We start from the raw sequence: 24,036 nt of genomic DNA, 5'->3' as shown, positions 1-24,036 counted from the left end.
CATCTGGACCAAACTGTCGTGACCTCCAAAGCAACTAGTTCAGGCAAACATAGGTGATTATTTAACGAGGTTTCAGGGTCCCAACCATGCCCGCCCAACACCCGGTGAACCTGTTTCCAGATCAGAATTGCTTGTCTGATTAGGGGGATGTGGACAGAGTTTGTATTAGCACTGATTAAGACCTGTAGAGGGGATAGGTTTGGGAATTTTTGCGCAAACATTTGGGCATGAAGTGTGGAAGGTTCCTGTTCATGAAGCCACTGTCGAATAAATATCAACTGGGCAGAGTAGTAATATATCCTGAGCGCTGGGAGTCCCAAACCTCCCCTATCTCTGGGACGGGTCAGTGTGGTGAGCTTGATACGTGGACGTTTATGGGCCCAGATCAGGGTCGAGAGCAGACCATTGATCGTGTGGAAGAGTCTCTGGGGGATGTATACCGGGGATTGCTGTAGGACGTATAAAAGTTTAGGTTGAAAAACCATTTTAACTAAGTTAACTCGGCCAGTTAGAGTTAGCGGTAGTTTAGTCCAGACCCGTATTTTGGTACGAAGATTTATGATCAGAGGGTCTAGGTTTAGTGGTATAAATTGGCGATGGTCATTAGATATCTGAATACCTAGATACTTGAAGGAATCTGACCATTGAAGGGGAAGTGAAATCTCAGGGGTTGAAGGACACCCTCCCGACAGGGGCATAATGCAGGACTTTTCCCAATTAATTGTAAGACCTGAGAACCTCCCGTATGTATCAATGAGGTGAAGGATAGCAGGCATGGAGGAGACATAGTTTTGTATAAATAGCAGAATATCGTCTGCATACAGGGCGATCCTGTCCTCTCTTGTACCCACTGTAAGCCCCTGTATAGCTGTGGATTGCCTGATCAAGCAGGCCAGGGGTTCGATTGCGATGGCGAAAAGTGCTGGAGAGAGGGGACAGCCCTGCCTAGTACCTCTAGAGAGAGGAAAGGGAGGGGAAACAAAACCATTAACCAAGATCCTCGCCACCGGCTTAGAATATAGCAATCTAATGTAACTAATAAATGTAGGGCCAATGCCCATCCGAGCCATCACCCCCCATAGGAAGTCCCACTCCACGGAGTCAAACGCCTTAGCGGCATCCAAGGAGACTATGACCGAGGAGCAGGACTCCCCACGAGGGAACTGGAGGTGAGTAAATAGTCGACGGAGGTTAATAGATGTTGATTTTTGGGGCATGAATCCAGTCTGGTCTGAGTGTATAAGTTGCTCTATGACCCCATTCAGCCTGGCGGCGAGGATCTTGGCAAGGATCTTTATATCTGTAGGAAGAAGGGAGATTGGGCGGTAGGATTCAGGGAGGGTAGGGTCTTTGCCCGGCTTGGGAATGAGAACAATCAGAGCCTCAGACATTGTGGTCGGGAGGGAACCCTGCAATAGAATTTGCTGGAATAGGGTCAGTAGTCGAGGGGCGAAATAATCTATATGTCTCCTGTAGAATTCTACTGGAATACCATCCGTGCCCGGTGCTTTTTTTAGCGGGGAAGGATTTGATGGCGGTAGTTACTTCTTCTAGGGTCAGAGGGGAGTCTAAGAACGCTAGGGCTTCTTCCGATAGGGAGGGAAGGGGGATATTATGAATATATGCTTTTAGATCCTCAGGGGTACTGTCCAATTTGGATTTGTAGAGCTGTTTATAAAAGGCAACAAAGGCATCCGCTATATCTGGTGTATGTGTAGCCCGGGAGCCGTCTGGCCGCTGTATCATAACCACTGTGTTGTTAGGACGGTCACCCCTAGCCAAATGAGCCAGAAAGCTACCCGGTCTGTCCCCAGTGGCGTAGGCAGAATGGGATGAAAACAGCAGTTTAAGTTTGGCCTTATCCTCCAAGTAATAGGTCCATTCTCTCTGGGCCTTCAACCATGTCGCCTTCGAGGTCTCTGAGTGGTCTGACAGGTATGCCAGCTCAGCCACGACGCAGGCCAGCTCCAGCTCCTCCTCGTTCTTCCTATAGCGGGCTTTTAGAGTGGAGATAGTTTGGATAAGGGTACCCCTGGCAAACGCCTTAAAGGTATCCCATACCAGCATAGGGGAGGAACTGGACGAGTTATGTTTAAAAAATTCCTCCCACCCGGTCTCAAGTTCAGATGGTGGGCCCAGACGCTCAAGCCAAAAAGGATTGAGTTTCCAGATCCTCTGTCCAGGGTGGCAGTCAAAGTCAAGGGACAATGTAAGGGGAGAGTGGTCGGAGATGCCTCTGCTCTCGTATCCGATCCGCGTGACCCGGGGCAGCAGCTCTCTCGAGAGAAGAGCCAGGTCGACCCTCGAAAAGGAGGAATGGGTTAAAGAGAAACAGGAGTATTGCTTTGTATTTGGATATTTCTCTCGCCAAGCATCGACCAGGCCCATCTCACCGAGCAGCTGGGAAAAAGGGGACAAACGTGTGTGCAAGGAGGGGTTGACAGCAGAGAGTTTATCTAACTGGGGGTTCAAGACATTGTTAAAGTCACCGAGACACATAACAGGAGTGGATGGATAAAGGGTCATGAATGCAGCTAATTTTTTAAGAACATCATGTTTATAGGGGGGAGGGATATACACTGCAGCAAGGATAACTGAAATAGAATTAAGGGTACATTTTAAGAAAATGAACCGCCCCCCCGGGTCCGTCTGTATCTGTTCCATGGAAAATGGTACAGTTCTACGTATAAGGACAGAAATTCCCCTAGAGGCGGAGGTGTGCATCGAATGGTAGGCCCAGCCCACCCAGGGTTTTTTGAGCGCCAAGGTCTTGGATCCCACCAGGTGCGTTTCGGTTAGGACAACTATGTCAGGGGAATACTTTTTAATATGATTGAGTACCAACGACCTTTTAATTTTGTCGTTTAAACCACGCACATTCCAATTGAGAAAGGTAAGCTTAGCCATGTTGTAGATAGTATATAGTAGGAGCATAAGGATGACCCCTCACCGGACGTCTCCCCCACCCATAACAGCACATGAATAGGAACAGCCAATGTATTATCACAGAAATAAAACAAACTGTAAACAAAAACACAAAAAAAGAGTGCCCGAACCCACCCCGTATACCCCCCCCCCCAACTTGAGGCATACCTATATCCCAAACTAGAGAAGAAAACCATCCCTGATGTAGGGAGACACGTCAATGACCAGAGGGCTGGTCACCAGACGCCAGCATTAAAGAAAAGTAAAGACAGAAAGTAAAAGAAAAGAGAAAGAGAAAAGAGAGAAAACAATAAAGTTTAGAGAGTAATGAAGACTATAACATACATGAAGGGGCCAAAAATATAATGGCAACTCAGCAAAAGGAGCTCCTCCGAGATGGCACGGAGTATACCGAACCAAACCCGGGGAGCCGGAACCCTTACTATAGGCAACAGCGTCTTATCAGTATATCTATGTATGGAGATTAAGGTTACTAGGATCTACACATCAATTACGACACCATAACAGTATAAATCTGGATATCTAGCGGCTATACACTGTTAAACTAGATATGCAGGGCTATGTAATAGACAGACCAGGTTGTGTCAGTCGTTGTCCATTGCTCGTCTTGCAGGTCTGTGATGATCCAACCAGGCGGATGCTTCTCTAGGCGTTTGGAAAAACTTTGTCGCCCCATCTGCCACGATTCTTAATTTGGAAGGGAAGAGCATGGCATAAGGGATTTGGAGCTCACGGAGACGACGTTTGATTGGGAGGAATTGTGCTCTATCTTTCTGAACCCCAGCTGCAAAGTCGGGAAAGACAGAGATATTGGAGCCGTTCCATTTCAGAGGGCCTTTCGTGCGGGCCAGCCGCAACACTGCATCTCTGTCCTGGTAGTGAAGGAAGCGTGCTATGAAGGTACGCGGTGGGGATCCAGGAGGCAAGGGGCGCAAGGGGACTCGATGAGCCCGCTCTACAGCAAAATGGGTAGAGAAGTCCTCCAGACCGAATGATTCCACGAGCCATTTTTCCAAGAATCTTTCAGGAGAGGTGCCCTCTTCTCTCTCTGGAAGGCCCACAAAGCGGATATTGTTGCGTCTGAGGCGACCTTCCATATCAACAAGCTTCTTTTGGATGTCAGAGACATGTGACTCCAGAGCAGTCGTACGCCTCTCTATAGGGGGGATATTATCCTCGATATTAGAGACTCTGGCCTCAACCTCTCCTACTCTCTCTCGAACCCTTTGAAGGTCATGGCGAAACGTGGCAAGGTCAGACTGTACCTGCGTTATCTTGTCTGAAAGTCTTGTTTCAGTCGCCATAAGAGCATCTATCAGCTTTTGCATTGGGTCAGGTGCTGGATCAGGGGGTGCAGGGCTCTCTTGGGGGGAGGGTTGGGCAGAGTCCTGCATCTCAGTCTCCGACACCCGTCTTGCAGGGGGGTTTCTAGAAAACTTCTCCAGCTTAGCTGCAGCATTCGACTGGTGTTGAGTTTTCCCCATTTTTGTGGTGTATACCTAAAGGTAGATATGTGGGGGGCCAGAGAGCCGGATATATAGCAGGTCAAGCTAAAACAATGTCTTCAATAGGCCCGTAGGAGTTATAGCCAGGTATGTGTTAAGGCAGTACAATGTGCCTACACAGGTATGCGTCAGTTAAATAGATATAGTGGTAGATCAAGGATCTGCGTAACAATGTCCCAGAGCCCCAACAGTGCAGGGTCACGCCGGGGAGTGCCTGCCAGTTAAGACAATATGTGGAGCAGTCACAGGTGTATTACAGAGTCTATGGGCACACTTTGTATGGCCAGGCGCCAATTCAAGAGTATCAGCACCGCAGCTCAGGTTATATATATAGGTTATATCAGGTAATATATGCGGCCTTAAACACATGCGCTGGGCCAAGACCACAGGTAAGTAAGGGAGACGCTGCTGCGCTGTCCAACTGCTTATGTGCTCAGGAGAAGAAAGGAACCCGCAGGCACAGCGCGCTCCACAGCGTGGTCAGCTCCGTGTCACAGGCGGCAGTGAAGCGCACTCACCGGGCTGTCTGTTGGAAGGAGGGTCTCGGGAGGGAGGCTGCCCGCTGTAGTACCCGGGAGTATCCTCTGGTCACGGTGAGGAGAGGATCTTGGTGGTCGCGCTGCGTCTCACGATCCGGCCGCAGCTGTGTCCCGGGCAGCAGCGCAGGACACCCCCCAGGATGTTAGTCGGAGAGGGGGGCCTCGGGAGGGGAGCCCTGCGGCGGGTCACTGAGAGAAGGAGCACGACGTTAATGGCGTGTCCCCCAGCGCGGTGCGGCACACTCACCGGGACGCCGGTCTGAGGAAGGAGCCGTCTGCTGCAGTACAGGATCGCGGGGACTCCACAGTGGCTTCCAACTGGAGCGCGTCCTGAAGCGTGGTTGGATTAGGGCCCAGTCGCCGTCCTGCACGACCGTAAGTAGGCTTGGGGGGAGTCTGCCGGAGGGTGCAAGGTCGCAAATGAGGTATCGCCTGTCGCCTCAGCCTGTCCCCCAACAGAATATTAGGGTTCCAGACCCCGGGGTGGTATAAGAGAGGATAATCTGCAGGATAGCACGGAGGAGTAAAGCAAGATGCGTGTTACTCCATTGCCGCCATCAGGAGGTGAATCTTTTAACATCGTCTAGTGTTTATGCTATGAATGATGGACGACTACCAACGATGCTCGTACCCGCAGGTCGTTAAAGACCATAGCCATCGTCCATACATGCAGGTCAATTTGACTATGGTCGTTAACATTGTTTGTATTTTCAAAAGAAAAAGGTCCTGCATCGTTTGTGGTCATTTGTCATCCACCAGCGATCCCCTGCAATGCTGAGGTCGTTCACTTTCACTTCAAGGGTGAACATGAAGGATGGTAGTTAACGATGGGTCATTAGTGACACATCGTTGTGTGTGTATGGGCCTTTAAGATTTAACCATCTTTCCTATCATAGATAAAACAGGATAGGCAGCTGTAGACAGGAGAATGCTTCTACCTTACATACTAGCCCTACCACAGCAACACTAGATATTCTGATGCTGTATGTACATACGGTCTTAGATTGTGAACACCTCTGAGCATATCACTGTATGTCCTTTGCATTATGAGCCCCTCAATATACAGGAATACCAGAGGATCAATAATTTTCTGGTGACATTAGGACACTTTGCTGGAGAGGAATTAATCCAAAAGTGTATTTGCATTGTATAAGGTGCGCAGAAAAGGAGACTTTTGCTGTAGAGGCGTTGTATCTTATCGCAGTGGGTTAAGGTGTTTGCAGATAGATGGCGTGGCGGTTCTCCCAGTTGCGCATGTGTAGTTAAAGGCTTTGCCTCAGTTTCTTCACTTCTGTTGTTGTGCATGATGTAGTCCTCCAATATCAGAACAAAGAGCTGTCATCCAATTTATTCACACAGAAGGTGGTGGCAATTCTGACAAATGAGATCCTCCACAGCGTTTAGGGCTGGTGACAACGTGCGCCTGCCCGGGCCGTGAAAAGTCTTTGATGCTTTAGCGTCCCGCCTTATACTATGGGAGAAAACACCCACACAATAACATCTGTGTATGTTCTCCATTGAGTCATGGCAGTGCCCACAGTATCATAGTTAAAAATGCTAAATTATTAAAAACAGATAAAAATATATAACTCAGTAATAGTTTGTGATATGTCTAAAGCACCTATCAACTCATCTCACTGCTGACTGCATGCTGCCACCTAGTGGCAATGGTTTGCACAACAAACCCCATGTGTGTAATGGTGTAATGTAAGCAGTAATGAACAAGAGGTGGGCCATGATTGTTACTAGGAGTTAAACACAAAAAATGAAGAGTAGGAAAAAAAACAAAAAACCTCAAAATCTGCTTTTTTGTTGTTGTTCTAAAGCAAACAAACGTAACATTTTATGTGTATCATATGCCAAGTATGTTCTGTACATGTACAACTGCACTGTAATGTAGGTTGGGCTCCATGAAAACTAATTGGTATGTTTTTCTATACAAACATAGGAAACATGTTCTAAAATGTGACAAACCACTGCTTGGGAAACCAGACAAAAAGTGAAAGCAATATAAGAAATAGAACAATTCAGAAGTCTAAGACCAGGTACACATCACAACAATGTGTTCCTAGCTCTGATGGGCATCAAATTGAACGTGGTTGGTTGGTTGGTTGTGTGTGTGTTTCAAGAGCCCCTTGTTTCCTGTACCTTCAAAATTACACAGGTCAGACAGCAGTTTTTTTGTTGGCCTAAAGCATATTGGGAGAATGGAGTGCAACTTAAATAAATGGATTGTCTGCACCACAAATGGTCCTCATTTAACTTCTGAATTCTTTAATATATTATAGACGTCACATCCTGGTACTACTACAAGGACAGTCATTTGCAGGTGTGTCACATGGGAGGTAGCAGTGGTGGCCATATACTGAAGCACATGGACACTATAATAATGTGCCCACGTGATGCAGCATCTACAGTTCCTAAGCGGAGCCGCGGTACTGCACAACCACAATAACTATGCAGCTATGTACTGCAATCACATTACTCAGCCAGGCACTGGAGAGGACAATGTCCATGGAATCACAGCTACACAGAACAAGATATAACCCAGTTTCACTGTTTTTCAATATTTTCAATTACTGTTGTCTTCAACATTGGCTAGCCAAATTGTGTTTCAGCCATTTCCCTTATGGCGATGCATCCTTACATGGACCATGCTATGCTGCAGTGTGTATTTTATCAGACTATATTCTCTTTTCCCTTTTGTTTAAGCTCTGTTTTCAGGTTGGATTGTACACACAAATCATTACTTTCTGCTACCACAACCATGCACAGGTCTTGCCATCAGTGACTATGTGCAGAACAGTGCCATCTAGTGGCTTGGTGATGAAAATTTTAACTTGCATTATTATTATTATCATTAGTAACAAACTCACTGAATCATTTTTTTAAAATGTTGACATACTTGAGTTTTACTCAGTAATGACCAGTGAACAAATATTGGTACAAAAATATTCAATATCCTTTCCTTCACTTGCTTGAATGCGAAACAGCTCATGCCAATTTGATTTTCCTACAGATTATTGTCATTACTACAATTAATAATACGAGAACGGCTTCTGTGTCTGTTCAACCTACCAGAATGGTGGGATTGTTTTGATGGCTTTTCTGCTATTACCAACTCAGAGACACTTCAAGGTCCTTTCAATGGCTCAAGTGTTTGAAGAAGCCTCTCAGGATAGATCTCCTTGTGAGGCTCTGGTTTGTGACCTTTGCTCATACAAATATAAATGTATAAGGTGGTGCACATAAATGAAACTTGCAAAGCTCTAAGGAACATTTAGGCTATCTGAACTGCCCCTTTACTGAGCACTTCTCCAGGCAAACCGTATCTGGAAAATTAGGGGGAAAAAAGTGCAGGACCATTAGGGGCCATCCAATCACGTGCTGCCCCAGTTTCACAAATGATCCTGCTACAATGTTGTGACAAATAGGAGTCCTGTGTCCCAGAACTACTGGTTAGGCAGTAAAGCAACACAGTAACATTGAATTACTATTAATGTTAATGGATATCTGAACCAATAAGGCAGAATCTTGTCCTAAGTACTGATATCATATGAGCGGTGTAAATGCAGATGTCTTATTCCATCTCTGCCAGGTGAAAGCTGATCATCGTTTGACAACCTCGGTCTTTGCATTTAAAGAAAAAGAACTCAACTAGAGATCAGGATCAGAACACCCCATCTACTATGTTACAAAGTAACAGCTGAAGACCGACCGTCTCCTACAGCTCTGGGTCAGCGAGATAGCAGAGAACAGCAGCAACCAAAACGACAGAAGGAAACAAAGTGGATGCTGGACAATGAGCTTTACCAGTGGTGGTCACAGGGCAATCATCTGACAGAAGGAGTTCATGTAAAATCTACTCAAACACTTTGTTTAAAAAAAGTCAATGAACAAACATCCTTGACTGAGTCCTCTGCAACCCTCAGGATCGCGACCCTGGCCAATGGTCTGTAATAGAATCCCAACCTTTGCTCTGGAACTGATGACCCCATATAAAATATATAAAAAGTGATAAAAGGTCTTATGTCCACTGGTAACTGCCAGGTCACAGTGAGGATTTTCTGTCAATCAAGGTCTTTGGATCTGTTATTGATTTGGTCTCTCCTGAAACAGTTTCTTTTTTGCTTGCCATAGTTGCAAAGAGGGTGTCCATCATCCCCAAAACCTCTAGGAGCTCTTCTTGGTAGCTGATCTCTTTCTCTAAAGTGTCTTGGAGCCTTAGGAACAGTTTATCGACTATAGGAGATTGGTTGATGACGGAAGAATAGATATCTAGGAAAATAAAAATACACAATTAAAAGGGGCGATCACATCAATCAATTCATCAAACATTGGGGCAGATGTATTAAGCCTTAACAAGAGATAAATGCAAAGGTGATAAAGGGGCAGATGTATGATGTGTCGATATGGGGGAGAAGGGTATCAGCGCACGTTATGTGCACTGATACCGCTTCTCCCCCATGTATGAAGCGGCCGGGATGCGGTAATGGACAGGGGCGCTATGCGCCCCTGTCCATATCGGCGCTGCTATCAAAATGATAGCAGGCTGATTTTATGATTGGTCAGCATCCCCGACCGTTCCGCACGAAGCCGGGTTTGGCTTCGCCAGCATCAGGCTGGCGAAGCCCTATCTAAACAGCAGGGACAGCGCTGTCCCTGCTGTTAGGTCTGGGCTGGGGATCTCGCGTGAACAGCGAGATCCCGCGTATGCCCAGTGCGGCCGGCCGGGGGACAGGAGATAGCGCATCAGTATTAACTGATGCGCTATCTCCAGAAAGGGACATCGCCAGAGGGGGGAGTTAACGCTCCCCCGCTTCAGGCCGACAAGATGTTAATACATCTTGTCGATGTCCCTTCCTGCTTCGCCTCGCTATTGAGGCGAAGCAGGAAGTATCATAGCGGCGCTTATCGCGCCGCTATGATACATCTGCCCCAAAGAGAGATAAATGTCCAGCCAATCACATCCTAACTGTCATGTTACAGGCTGTGATTGAAAATAGTCAGTAAGGAGCTGATTGGCTGGACGTTTATCTCTCCTTATCACCCTTGCATTTATCTCTTGTTAAGGCTTAATACATCTGCCCCAATATCCCTAATAAGTGGGTTCTGCCGGTTGGACAACTTGCTACATAGCAGGCCCTCCTGCAGAACACCTTCCTAGAGAGTTGGCGGTGAAAGCACCATCACATATCAGGGTAATCATATGGAGTCTTGCAATTCCCTCTTTCTTCTTTTCTGTATACATTAGAAATTAAGAACTTGTGCCAAGCAACACAGGTGACCATAAATTCAAAATAACAAGCATGTATTGATCCCTTAATAGGTCAAATGGTGCCCAAATTACTATGGGGCTCAGTTTTCAGGAATCAAAAGTGTACCTTTCTAAGTTAATACTAAAATATATTATATAACAGGCAAATTCCACACACGGCCATGATTTTTACATATAAAAGCACCCAGCTCATTTAAATTACAAATATAAAAAAGTAATTAGTTAAAAAAAACACTTACCTATAACTTTTTCGGCTACATTTGCCAATATTGGGGCAAACCGGGGCTCCACCACGTGCCTGGAGATGGGAGAGAATTTAATGAAAACATTTATTTCCTGGGCGCACCAAGCGTTTTTGAGGATGCAAATGCTCCCTGCCCACCTCAATCCCCCCCCTTAGCGAGGGACCCCCTGTGCAGGTCACCTACACAGAAGCCCTGAACATACACATATAAGAGAATTTGCACATGTGCAGTGCTTCAACACCGGTCCCGAAACGAACACGCCGGGGACTGAAGTGATTACAATGAGGGCCTGTGTGTTTGAGTTCCGCTGAGTGATAGCACACATCCACACCAGCTAAGTCACAGGCAAGCGCTAGTTAGAAATATATGGGAAATGACTGACAGCTTTAACCCCTTGACTACCATAGATGCACACCGGGCAGTGTGTTATCTTATCTGGAAGCACATGATGTGACCAATCAGATACACAGCGGGGTGGCGGCAGGAAGAGAATCCTCATTCACAGAGACCTCCGTGAAGTTCCCTAGTGTGAACCTGGTGGCTGAGCATCCGCTGGCCAAATTATTGTAACAATGTTTTAATGGTGACGATTTGAGGTTTAAAAAAACAATTAATTTATTTTGTTTTATAAATATATATTTTTTTTTTTTAATATTTTTCAAAAAATAAGTTAATACATTTTCTTCACCTAGTTCGCCCACAAAAAAGACCAGACAATTTCTAAGCGGACATTAGAATGGATTTGGTATTAACATCTAAAAAGGTCCATACACACTGGGTGTGCATACACACTTCAAAAACAAAAATTAAACATATTGATACACTATACAAAAATTGGACGATCTTTGCACGGACATAGGAGTAAAACAATTACATTTGGATAAAACACCAGACTTCGGAACGAGAAGCAGAGCTCCAAAGAATAATGCATGAATAAAGAAAAAGCAATGCAAGAAGAGCAATGATAATCCCCCGATGCTGGGAATACTTACTTGATTAGGAAAGTGAGTATGGTGCTCAGCTGCTTCTCATCCCTCCCTGCTAGAGCATTTTTAAGGGTTCCTCTTCGGTTAATTTCATTCATCACAGCTACGGTCACCTCTGGGGTTCTAACAGTAATATCAGCCTTTAACAAGAAATTAATATATTTTATATCAGGGAACTACACAGAAAACAAAGTCTACAAATCAAGGGTAACAAGACCATGTTGTGCACATTAACCCCTTCCCGACATTTGACGTACATTTACGTCATGGCCGGGATGTACTTCCCGACACATGGCATAAATGTACGTCATGAGTTTAAACTGTCACTGCGTCTCGAGACGCAGTGACAGAGGGACGATGTCTGCTGTCCCTGACAGCAGACATGTCCCTGCATGCCCAGGGGGGGCTGCGATGTCGCCCCCCCGTCGGCGATCGCTGTGATTGGCTGTTCAGTGTGAACAGCCAATTACAGCGTTTTCCTGTGTTACCAGCGAATCGGACGCTTGGTAACACAGGTGTCAATCACCGCCGGGCGTCGGGGGGCATGAGGGGGTCATCGGTGACGATGACACCTCACCCCACCCTCACCCCACCTGCCCCCAAGGCTGTGATTGGTCCGTGGGACCCACGGACCAATCACAGCCAAGGCGCGACATTTAAACTGACGGTGACTGCGCTGCAGACGCCATTCCGGTCTGGAATAGCGTGCAGAACGGTCACCGTGCCTGCCTGCCGTGAATACCGACCTGATCCTTGCTAATACTTACCTGATCCTTGCAAATACCTTACCTGATCACCTTATCACTGCTTGTAGCGTGCTGGACGCTTCCTGGATCTGACTTCCTGAGACTTCCTGCTGCTGCTGCAGTGTGATAGAGAGATAGAGAGATAGAGAGAGAGAGATAGAGAGAGATAGAGAGATAGTGACAGAGAGAGCTATATTTTGTGTCTGCTACCCCCCCTTTTTGGGGGTGCAGGGGTTTTCTATATATAAATAACTGTCAGTGCTGCTGCTGCAGTGTCATACAGTGATAGATAGTGATAGATAGTGAGAGGTAGTGAGAGGTAGAGAGATAGAGAGATTTGTGTCTGCTACCCCCCCTTTTTGGGGGTGCAGGGGTTTTATTTTATATATATAACTGTCAGTGCTGCTGCTGCAGTGTCATAGAGTGATAGATAGTGATAGATAGTGAGAGATAGAGAGATAGAGAGAGATAGTGACAGAGAGTGATAGAGAGTGTATATTTTGTGTCTGCTACCCCCCCTTTTTGGGGGTGCAGGTTTTTTTTTATACATATAACTGTCAGTGCTGCTGCTGCAGTGTCCTAGAGTGATAGATAGTGATAGATAGTGATAGATAGTGAGAGATAGTGACAGAGAGTGATAGAGAGTGTATATTTTGTGTCTGCTACCCCCCCTTTTTTGCTGATCAGTATTTCTGTGCTGATCAGCAACTTTTTGGGGGCGCAGAGGTTTTTTTTTTATATATATACCTGTCAGTTGCTGCCAGTTGCACTGTCAGTTGCACCAAAGGTTGTGCACCTGCTGTCCCTCACTGGTAATCAGTGTCGCATCACTGATCACCTTTTTTTTTTTTTGTGAGTGCTGTGGGGTCTTTTTTTAATTTTTTTTTTACACACACTGATTTTGTGGGTGTCCTGTGGCCACTGTGCGCCGATCAGTGACGTACATCACTGATCAGCTTTTTCGGCACAGGGTTGATCAATTTTTTTTTTTTTTTTGATCAGATTCCTGTTGCCTTTGAGCGCTGTTCAGTGACAGACGTTACTGACCAACATCTGTGCTCAATTTTTGGCGCAGGACCTTTTTTTTTTTTTTTTTAACCCCTTCAATTTTTTTTTTTTTAACCCCTTCAATTTTTTTTTTAACCCCTTCAATTTTTTTTTTTTTTTAACCCCTCCATTTTTTTTTTTTTTGTATAAAGTATTTTTTTTTTTCTGCACACTACAAAAAACACTACACACTACATACCCCCCAGGTTGAAATAAAGTTTGTACCCCCCCCTACACTATACACGTGTTGAAACATTTCACTACCTGTAACACAAAAATAAAAATGGCATCCCAAATGTCCTCCCAAATGTCCTCCCAAATGTCCTCCCAGTCATCCAGGAGAATGTATTCAGTGGAGGAGGCATATGCCATGCTTGCCTCTGACTCTGACACAGGCAGTGATGCAAGCGGGGAATTTGAAGGATTCGCCTTAAGCTCCTCTTCCTCCTCTGGTGATGAGGGACCCCCTCAAAGACGCCCCCGTAGATCAGCTGAGACCCCCCCCCCAATAATTGATCTCGTATGGACCCCACCACCAGACAATTTTGAGCCCCAGGTTCCTGAGTTTTTGGCCATGCCAGGAATCCAATTTGATTCCACAGGTCTCAGAGAAATTGAGTTTTTCAAATTATTTTTCTCTGATGATTTTATAAATTTAATGGTGGACCAAACTAATTTATATGCCCAGCAGTTTATTGCTCAAAACCCCACGTCATCATTTGCTAGGTGGACCCCTGTAGATGCAGTAGAGATGATGACGTTTTGGGGTCTGGTGTTTCATATGGGCATAGTAAAAAAGCCAGAAATTAGGCAATATTGGAGTACAGATGTTCTGTACAGTACTCCATTTTACCGTATGGCCATGCCCCGGACTCGATTTGAGACAATTCTTAAATTTATACATTACACCGATAATGCACAGTGCCCACCCAGAGATGATCCCACCTTTGACCGGCTATTCAAAGTCAGGCCGGTCATTGATCATTTCAGTGCCAAATTTGAAGAGGTGTACATCCCAGAAAAATTTATTTGTATCGACGAGTCCCTTATACATTTTAAAGGAAGGGTTAAATTCCGCCAGTACCTTCCCAGTAAGAGGGCAAGGTATGGCATAAAAATGTATAAACTGTGTGAAAGCACCTCAGGGTACACCCACAGGTTTAGGGTTTATGAAGGGAAGGATTCAAGAATTCAACCGCCAGAATGCCCCCCCTCCCTCGTAGGTGTTAGTGGGAAAATTGTCTGGGATTTAGTGCACCCCTTCCTGGATAAAGGTTATCACCTCTATGTGGATAACTTTTACACTAGCATCCCCCTGTTTAAGGCCCTTGGTTCAAGAGGTACAGCAGCTTGCGGTACTGTGCGCAAGAACCAAAGAGGCCTCCCAAAAACGCACATTGCCCAAGTAATGAGAAGGGGTGAAAGCAGGGGAATATGCACCGAAAATATGTTGTTGGTCAAATATAAGGACAAGAGGGATGTCCTTATACTGACAACAATTCACGGAGACAGTACCACCTCCGTCCCTGTACGAGGTACCAGTACCCACACCTCAAAACCTAATTGTATCCTGGATTACAATAGGTACATGGGCGGAGTGGATCTTTCAGATCAGGTACTGAAGCCGTACAGTGCCCTGCGGAAAACAAAAATCTGGTACAAGAAGGTGGCCGTGTATATCATCCAGATGGCACTGTATAACGCTTACGTGCTATTCCGTTCTACCGGCCAGAGGGGGACATTTATGCACTTTCAAGAGGAAGTCATAAAGGGCCTAATATTTGGGAACCAGCAGGCAGAGGGCCCCAGTACTTCTAGTACTGGCCCCCGTATTGTACCAGGGCAGCATTTTCCTGATGAAATCCCCTCCACTGGAAAAAAGGGCAGGACACAAAAAAGGTGCAAAGTTTGCTATAAAAAGGGAATAAGAAAGCAAACTATTTTCCAGTGTGACACTTGCCCCGACAAACCCGGCCTATGTATAAAAGAGTGTTTTAAAATATACCACACATCTATGGAATATTAGGTTCATCATTTCACCGTGCTTCGGGGGTCTTGCTAATGCCACATAGCACCCACCATTCATTCCACCAGAATCTGAGCCGCAAAATCCAAAAATCACTCCTTCCCTTCTGAGTCCTGCCATGCACCCAACTGGTATTTTTTGGTCACATGTGAGGCATTGCCGTACTCGGGAGATATTGGGGCACAGATTTTGGGGTGCTTTTTCTCCTTCATTCCTTGTGAAAATGAAAAATTTTGAGCCAGAACTGCATTTTTGTGTAAAAAAATGTAATTTTTCATGTTCACTGCCCAGTTTTATCAAAATTGGTGAAACCCCTGGGGGTTTGAAATGTACACTATACCCCTAGATGAATTCCCTGAGGGGTGTAGTTTGCAAAATGGGGTCACTTGTGGGGGGGGTCCACTGTATTGGTGCTTGGGGGGTCTTGCTAATGCGACATAGCACCCACCATCATTCCACCAGAATTTGTGCTGCAAACTCCAAATATCACTCCTTCCCTTCTGAGTCCTGCCACTTTTTGGTCACACATGAGGCATTGCCGTACTCGGGAGAAATTGGGGCACAGATTTTGGGGTGCTTTTTCTCCTTCATACCTTCTGAAAATGAAATATTTTGAGCCAGAACTGCATTTTTGTGTAAAAAAATGTAATTTTTCATTTTCACTGCCCACTTGTATCAAAATTGGTGAAACCCCTGGGGGTTTGAAATGTACACTATACCCCTAGATGAATTCCCTGAGGGGTGTAGTTTGCAAAATGGGGTGACTTGTGGGGGGGTTCCACTGTATTGGTGCAACATAGCACCCACCATTCATTCCACCAGAATCTGTGCTGCAAAATCCAAAAATCACTCCTTCCCTTCTGAGTCCTGCCATGCACCCAACTGGTATTTTTTGGTCACATGTGAGGCATTGCCGTACTCGGGAGAAATTGGGGCACAGATTTTGGGGTGCTTTTTCTCCTTCATACCTTCTGAAAATGAAAAATTTTGAGCCAGAACTGCATTTTTGTGTAAAAAATGTAATTTTTCTTTTTCACTGCCCACTTGTATCAAAATTGGTGAAACCCCTGGGGGTTTTAAATGTACACTATACCCCTAGATGAATTCCCTGAGGGGTGTAGTTTGCAAAATGGGGTCACTTGTGGGGGGGTTCTACTGTATTGGTGCTTGGGGGGTCTTGCTAATGCGACATAGCACCCACCAAAATTCCACCAGAATCTGAGCTGCAAAATCCAAAAATCACTCCTTCCCTTTTGAGTCCTGCCATGCACCCAACTGGTATTTTTTGGTCACATGTGAGGCATTGCCGTACTCGGGAGAAATTGGGGCACAGATTTTGGGGTGCTTTTTCTCCTTCATATCTTCTGAAAATGAAAAATTTTGAGCCAGAACTGCATTTTTGTGTAAAAAATGTAATTTTTCATGTTCACTGCCCACTTGTATCAAAATTGGTGAAACCCCTGGGGGTTTTAAATGTACACTATACCCCTAGATGAATTCCCTGAGGGGTGTAGTTTGCAAAATGGGGTGACTTGTGGGGGGGTTCCACTGTATTGGTGCTTGGGGGGTCTTGCTAATGCGACATAGCACCCACCAAAATTCCACCAGAATCTGAGCCGCAAAATCCAAAAATCACTCCTTCCGTTCTGAGTCCTGCCATGCACCCAACTGGTATTTTTTGGTCACATGTGAGGCATTGCCGTACTCGGAAGAAATTGGGGCACATATTTTGGGGTGCTTTTTCTCCTTCATACCTTCTGAAAATGAAAAATTGTGAGCCAGAACTGCATTTTTGTGTAAAAAAATGTAATTTTTCATTTTCACTGCCCACTTGTATCAAAATTGGTGAAACCCCTGGGGGTTTGAAATGTACACTATACCCCTAGATGAATTCCCTGAGGGGTGTAGTTTGCAAAATGGGGTGACTTGTGGGGGGGTTCCACTGTATTGGTGCTTGGGGGGTCTTGCTAATGCGACATAGCACCCACCAAAATTCCACCAGAATCTGAGCTGCAAAATCCAAAAATCACTCCTTCCCTTCTGAGTCCTGCCATGCACCCAACTGGTATTTTTTGGTCACATGTGAGGCATTGCCGTACTCGGGAGAAATTGGGGCACAGATTTTGGGGTGCTTTTTCTCCTTCATACCTTCTGAAAATGAAAAATTTTGAGCCAGAACTGCATTTTTGTGTAAAAAATGTAATTTTTCTTTTTCACTGCCCACTTGTATCAAAATTGGTGAAACCCCTGGGGGTTTTAAAAGAACACTATACCCCTAGATGAATTCCCTGAGGGTGTAGTTTTCAAAATGGGGTGACTTGTGGGGGGGTTCCACTGTATTGGTGCTTGGGGGGTCTTGCTAATGCGACATAGCACCCACCAAAATTCCACCAGAATCTGAGCCGCAAAATCCAAAAATCACTCCTTCCGTTCTGAGTCCTGCCATGCAACCAACTGGTATTTTTTGGTCACATGTGAGGCATTGCCGTACTCGGAAGAAATTGGGGCACATATTTTGGGGTGCTTTTTCTCCTTCATACCTTCTGAAAATGAAAAATTGTGAGCCAGAACTGCATTTTTGTGTAAAAAAATGTAATTTTTCATTTTCACTGCCCACTTGTATCAAAATTGGTGAAACCCCTGGGGGTTTGAAATGTACACTATACCCCTAGATGAATTCCCTGAGGGGTGTACTTTGCAAAATGGGGTGACTTGTGGGGGGGTTCCACTGTATTGGTGCAACATAGCACCCACCATTCATTCCACCAGAATCTGTGCTGCAAAATCCAAAAATCACTCCTTCCCTTCTGAGTCCTGCCATGCACCCAACTGGTATTTTTTGGTCACATGTGAGGCATTGCCGTACTCGGGAGAAATTGGGGCACAGATTTTGGGGTGCTTTTTCTCCTTCATACCTTCTGAAAATGAAAAATTTTGAGCCAGAACTGCATTTTTGTGTAAAAAAATGTAATTTTTCATTTTCACTGCCCACTTGTATCAAAATTGGTGAAACCCCTGGGGGTTTGAAATGTACACTATACCCCTAGATGAATTCCCTGAGGGGTGTAGTTTTCAAAATGGGGTGACTTGTGGGGGGGTTCCACTGTATTGGTGCTTGGGGGGTCTTGCTAATGCGACATAGCACCCACCAAAATTCCACCAGAATCTGAGCTGCAAAATCCAAAAATCACTCCTTCCCTTTTGAGTCCTGCCATGCACCCAACTGGTATTTTTTGGTCACATGTGAGGCATTGCCGTACTCGGGAGAAATTGGGGCACAGATTTTGGGGTGCTTTGTCTCCTTCATACCTTCTGAAAATGACAAATTTGGAGCCAGAACTGCATTTTTGTGTAAAAAAAATAATTTTTCATTTTCACTGCCCAGTTGTACCACAATTGGTGAAACCCCTGCGGGTTTGAAATGTACACTATACCCCTAGATGAATTCCCTGAGGGGTGTAGTTTGCAAAATGGGGTCACTTGTGGGGGGGTTCCTAACTTTTAGCATGTTATGGTGCCTAGAAACCTACATGGTGCCTAAAAAATAATCTCATAAAAAGGAGGCTCCAAAATCAAGTAGGTGCTCCTTCTATTATGAAGCCTGTGGTTTGGTCACCGTGCACACTAGGGCCACATATAGGATATTTATGAAAACAAAAGAATTGGGGGAATCAATTTTTAGTCACATTTCTCTAGTAAAATGTACTGTGTTCCTTAGAAAAATGTATTAAAATTGCAAATCTGCAAAAAAAAAGAAATTTTGAAATTTCACCTACACTTTGTTTTAATTCCTGTGAAACACCTAAAGGGTTAACAAACTTCCAAAATGCTGTTTTGAATACTGTGAGGGGTGCAGTTTTTGAAATGGCATCATTTATGGGGGTGTCTCACATACAAGTCCCTCAAAGTCACATCAGAACTGAACTGGTCCCTAAAAAAATCAGTGTTTGAAATTTTCTTGAAAAATTGAGAATTTGCTATTCATATTGTAAGCCTCCTAGTGTCCAAAAAAATTAAAAGGAAGTTGAAATAATGATGTCAACATAAAGTAGACATATGGTCTATGTTAGTTATTCACTATTTTGAGTGGTAAGATTATTTGTCTCACAAGCAGAAAATTTAACATTTTGCAAATCGCTAAATTTTCCATTTTTTCACGATATTTTGGTATTTTTCACAAAAAAACACAGACCGTATCGACGAAAATTTACCACTAACTTGAAGTACAATGTGTCACGAAAAAACAATCTCAAAATCACTGGGATAAGTAAAAGCAAAAAAAAGTTATCCCCACTTAAGTGAGACATGTCAGATTTGAAAAAAAGGGCTCTGTCAGGAACGCAAAAACTGGCTCTGTCAGGAAGGGGTTAAGGAAAGGAGTTATGGCTTACAGCTGTGCGGCAAAGGCAAAAACCAGAATAAATGTTAACACTGCAAAGATCCCCACTTCTTATGCTGCATTCTCATTGCCGCCCCTGCAAAATCCTGGGTTTTTCTTGCCGGATTTTTGGCGGGGCACAGAGCTTTTCAGCTCAACAGACCCCCTTCATACTGCACCTCAGACCCGGGAATTTCCTGTGTCTGCCCCTTTCACACAGCTTTCCATGGTCTGCCTTCCAACAAGTGTGTGGAATTTGATTGGGTGTTGGAAAATTTGTACAAATTGCTGTGATTGGCTGTTTAAAAAACAGCTTTTATTGTCTGGATGTCACATATCACATGATTACACCCCCCAATGAACTTGCTTTTTTGCATTTTGTGAGAAAAACCCGGGTCTGTGCTGTTCACACTGCCATACACCCGTGTATTACCCAGAAAAAACCCTGCAGAAACCTGTGTCTAATTCCCAGGGCATAACACCCGGGAATTTCACAACGACCCTTTCACACTGACTTGACTACTGCAACATCCTTCTCTCTGGGCTACCTCTCACCCGCCTCGCACCTCTCCAATCCACTCTTAACGCTGCTGCTAGGCTCATCTTCCTCTCCCGCCGCTCTACCTCCACCTCCCCCCTCTGTCTATCTCTTCACTGGCTTCCCATTCCTTTCCGAGTTCTCTTTAAGCTCCTCACCACCACCTACAAGGCTCTCTCCTCCTCCACCGCTCCTTACCTCTCTTCACTGATCTCTATCCACACTGCCTCCATCGCTGACCGCCGACTGACCTCTCACCTAATCACCTCCTCCCACTCCCGTGTCAAAGACTTCTCTCGCGCTGCCCCCCTGCACTGGAACAACCTCCCGCCACCCATCAGGCTTTCTGATTCCCTTACCTCCTTCGAACGCTCACTCAAAACCCACTTTTTTTGACTAGCCTATCCCTCCTCCTAACCTCTTTTTCTCCTCCTATCCTGCCTCCGTTCCTACTTATCCTGTTGTTTTTCGTTCGTCCACCCACCTATTTTTAGTATGTTAACTCTTATGAGTAGGGTCCTCCTGCCTCACATACTCACCCTACCTCTTTACCTCACCTGTCCTCCTGTCCTGTTCTTCCCTTCCTCTACTTCATCTTCAGTCTCCTTGACAATTTTGACACCTACTTCTGAACTGATGCTGATTTTAGTTCTACCAGCTATACCCCTATTTATACTGTATTTTTCAACACACCCTGTAAGTTACCTTGTCATTTGTTTTTTGTTTGCTATGTACGGCGCTGCGGACACTTTGCGGCGCCTTATAAATAAACGTACTACTACTACTACTACTACAGGAAACGGGAAATTACTGCTTGCCCTGGCAAATACCCGGGTTTTTGCGGCAGTCAGAACGGGGTATAACACCAATCTCACAATCTAAATTGTAACCTTCACTTCAGTAGTAGTTAATTTATTTGTTCCAACATTTTTTTTGTATACCCCATTACCAAATTTACGTGACCTTGTTGTATAAATGACCCATCCAAATAGTGTTTAAAAGGTGCTAACTTAGGTGATTGAGTGCAGTTCTTACGCTCACAATGCATAATCAATGAATTACATATTTCGATTATTAAAGGGAAGTCACAGGAACCACCAGGGTACGGTCACTCTTCAATATAGAAACACATACAAGATTTATTCTAGATAAGAGTCACCCCAAGGGGGTTATTCTGATTTACTTGGAAAGGAACAATCACTCTCTAATGGACAAAGCCATGTGCATTGCAGGGGGGCAGATGTAACATGTGCAGAGAGAGTTATATTTGGGTGTTTTATTGTTTCTGTGCAGAGTAAATACTGGCTGCTTTATTTTTACACTGCAATATAGATATCAGTTTGAAGTACAACCCCCAGCCAAATCTAACTCAATCTGCACAAGTAACATCTACCCCACCTCCAGTGCACATGGTTTTGTCCATTAGAGAGTGATTGTGCCACATTATGCTCCATGTTAAAGCAATCAAAGGCTTCTCATGCGCCAAATGCCCCTATACGGTAATTGACAGTCCTATAGCCAGCAGGCTGTCTCTTACCTCTAGCACCGTATCAAGGGCTGCCGATACCTGGAACCCCCTGAGCAGCTGGTCATATTTCTTCATGTGCTGCCTTACTGGTTTACTGATAAATATGTCATCCTGCAGGGAACACAAATTAAACAGGTTATAGAATTTGTTATTCTCTACTTCAAAGTATAACATAGCCCCTGGCGGCACAAATGTACCTGTTTCACCATGTAGTCCTTTCCTTTTATAAACATTCTGTATCTGGGATGTCTCTTTGGTTGTTGTTTCTTTTCCTCGTGCTTCCGATGTTTGACATTCAACACCCCGTTGGTCAATCCCACAACGATCATCTCGTCATCAGGCTAAGGATCATACAAAAGCCAAATATTCAACCATGTGTGATGCCAGTAATACAGAAACTCAGGAGCTTATTCAAAGGTGAATGCTGTTTCGATTATCAGACAATTGTCCAATGTTAAGGATCTATGCTGGAGCCGCACTGGTCATACGTAGACCTGGGGCTGTGATGTAGTGCCCCAAAAGCCAGGAATGGCTTTTGGGGCACCAAAAAACAACCAAAAACATTTTCCTCTTATTGTCATACTCCCAAACAGCATCTCCCCAAGGGTTCCGTCACTAATCCAAAGTCCCACATAGAATGGAAAAATCTAGTACCGAACTCTAGTATTATCACATCAGGTACTTTAATGTGGCACCTTTCAACGGTATCTAAAATTACATGGACTTCACTACTTGCCCTGCACAGCCTTAGATTCACAGCACAAGATCTTGTATAATACTGCATACAGTAGCAACTGAGCACATTAGCCCATAAATATTTAATGCTGAAATGGTCACATTAGTGAAGTCCGTAAAGCCAAGTTTTACATTCAATATTAACTTTTAAGCTTACTTCTCATTCTAACTAGATAATGCGGTTCTCGACTTACGGGCAGAATACAGGCGCCAAAATCTCAACACTGATCCCAACTGGGGGGTGTTAGGGCTAGGCAAGTGATGGCTAACCTTGACACTCCAGCTGTTGAACTACACACCCTAGCATGCCCTGCTACAGATTTTCTATTTCACCATGCTAAAACTGATGCAGGGCATGCTGGGATGTGTAGTTCAACAACAGCTGGAGTGTCAAGGTTAGCCATCACCGGGCCAGGCTGGGGGGGGGGGGGGGGGGTGGTGGTGGTGGTGTTAGGCTGGGGTAAAAAGGTATGGGTTAGGCCGGTGATGGCTAAACTTGCCACTCCAAGCTGTTGATAAACTACACATCCCAGCATGCCCTGCATCAGTTTTAGCATGGCCAAATAGTAAAACTGCAGCAGGGCATGCTGGGATGTGTAGTTCAACAACAGCTGGAGTGTCAAGGTAAGCCATCACAGGTTTAAGTTTCCCTGACTTGATAACCAGCCTTGCAGCTTGCTTTATACTCACCGCCAACGCAAGGCTCAAGAGTGAGGCTGCATAATCAAAACTGTGAACGACTTTGTAGTTCATTGTGCTATAGATCTTCACATGTCTGTTGGAAAAGAACACGCATTAAAATGTAAATAAATAAGATATATTTATTACTTTAATACAACTTTCACACTGCCTAAACGTTTTAAAAACCGGTATTTTTAAACGGTATTTAAAACGGGTCTAAGCCTTCACATTGCAGTAGATTACTGTTTTAAATACCGTTTAAGTACCATTCACATCAGTCAACCTGTTTAATCCCCTGAACACGTTTCAAGGCAGAATTCAGGGGACAGCCTATCACAGGTCTGTAATCGGTTGTTTTTACTAAATACCGTTTCAGAGCCATTCTCACTGCATAAAAAACGGCTCTGAAATGTGTAGGACTCTGCTTTTTAAACGTTTTGAAATACCGGTTATCTTTAACCGGTAAATTAACTCTGGGGCTTAACCACTGCAGCCTTAAACGTTTTAAAATGGAAAAATAACGGCAATATACCGTTTAACAAGTGCGGTGTGAAAGGGGTATAAAATGAATTTTGAAATTACATTTGTTTCATGCTTAGATGAGAAAAGAAAAGCAACAAACCTATCTAATGATCCAGACAGCAACCTCTGGCCGGAGCTGCTCAGACACAGACAGGTCACGGTTTTGTGATGGTTTTTTAAGGACACCAGTAACTGTCCACCTTTCAGCAGGTCCCATACTTTGACATATCTACCTCCTAAGAGTGAGCAGGATACAGTGCCGGTGAGTCACAAAGAATTGCCCATTCGTATCAGAGAACAACAAGATAAAAGAATGGTTAATGAAAATGAAACGTC

The 24,036-nt window shown here is 44.7% G+C and overlaps 1 protein-coding gene across 1 annotated transcript in view; it reads right to left on the bottom strand.

The window, feature by feature from the left end:
• Positions 1-7,243: 7,243 nt before the first annotated feature.
• Positions 7,244-24,036, bottom strand: part of UTP15 (UTP15 small subunit processome component) — a 33,812-nt gene continuing 17,019 nt past the window's right edge. The window contains exons 7-13 of the mRNA XM_083151900.1: positions 23,801-23,936; positions 23,188-23,272; positions 21,960-22,103; positions 21,772-21,873; positions 11,506-11,639; positions 10,508-10,566; positions 7,244-9,268 (exon numbers count right to left, since the gene is read on the bottom strand). Of these exons, the coding sequence (XP_083008026.1) occupies positions 9,042-9,268; positions 10,508-10,566; positions 11,506-11,639; positions 21,772-21,873; positions 21,960-22,103; positions 23,188-23,272; positions 23,801-23,936 (887 nt within the window). The 3' untranslated portion in view covers positions 7,244-9,041. The remainder of the gene's footprint in view (positions 9,269-10,507; positions 10,567-11,505; positions 11,640-21,771; positions 21,874-21,959; positions 22,104-23,187; positions 23,273-23,800; positions 23,937-24,036) is intronic.

Source organism: Crinia signifera, chromosome 1 (genome assembly GCF_055691185.1).
Source record: "Crinia signifera chromosome 1, ASM5569118v1, whole genome shotgun sequence".
Lineage (NCBI taxonomy): Eukaryota > Metazoa > Chordata > Amphibia > Anura > Myobatrachidae > Crinia > Crinia signifera.
This window is presented reverse-complemented; position numbering and strand designations above follow the sequence as displayed.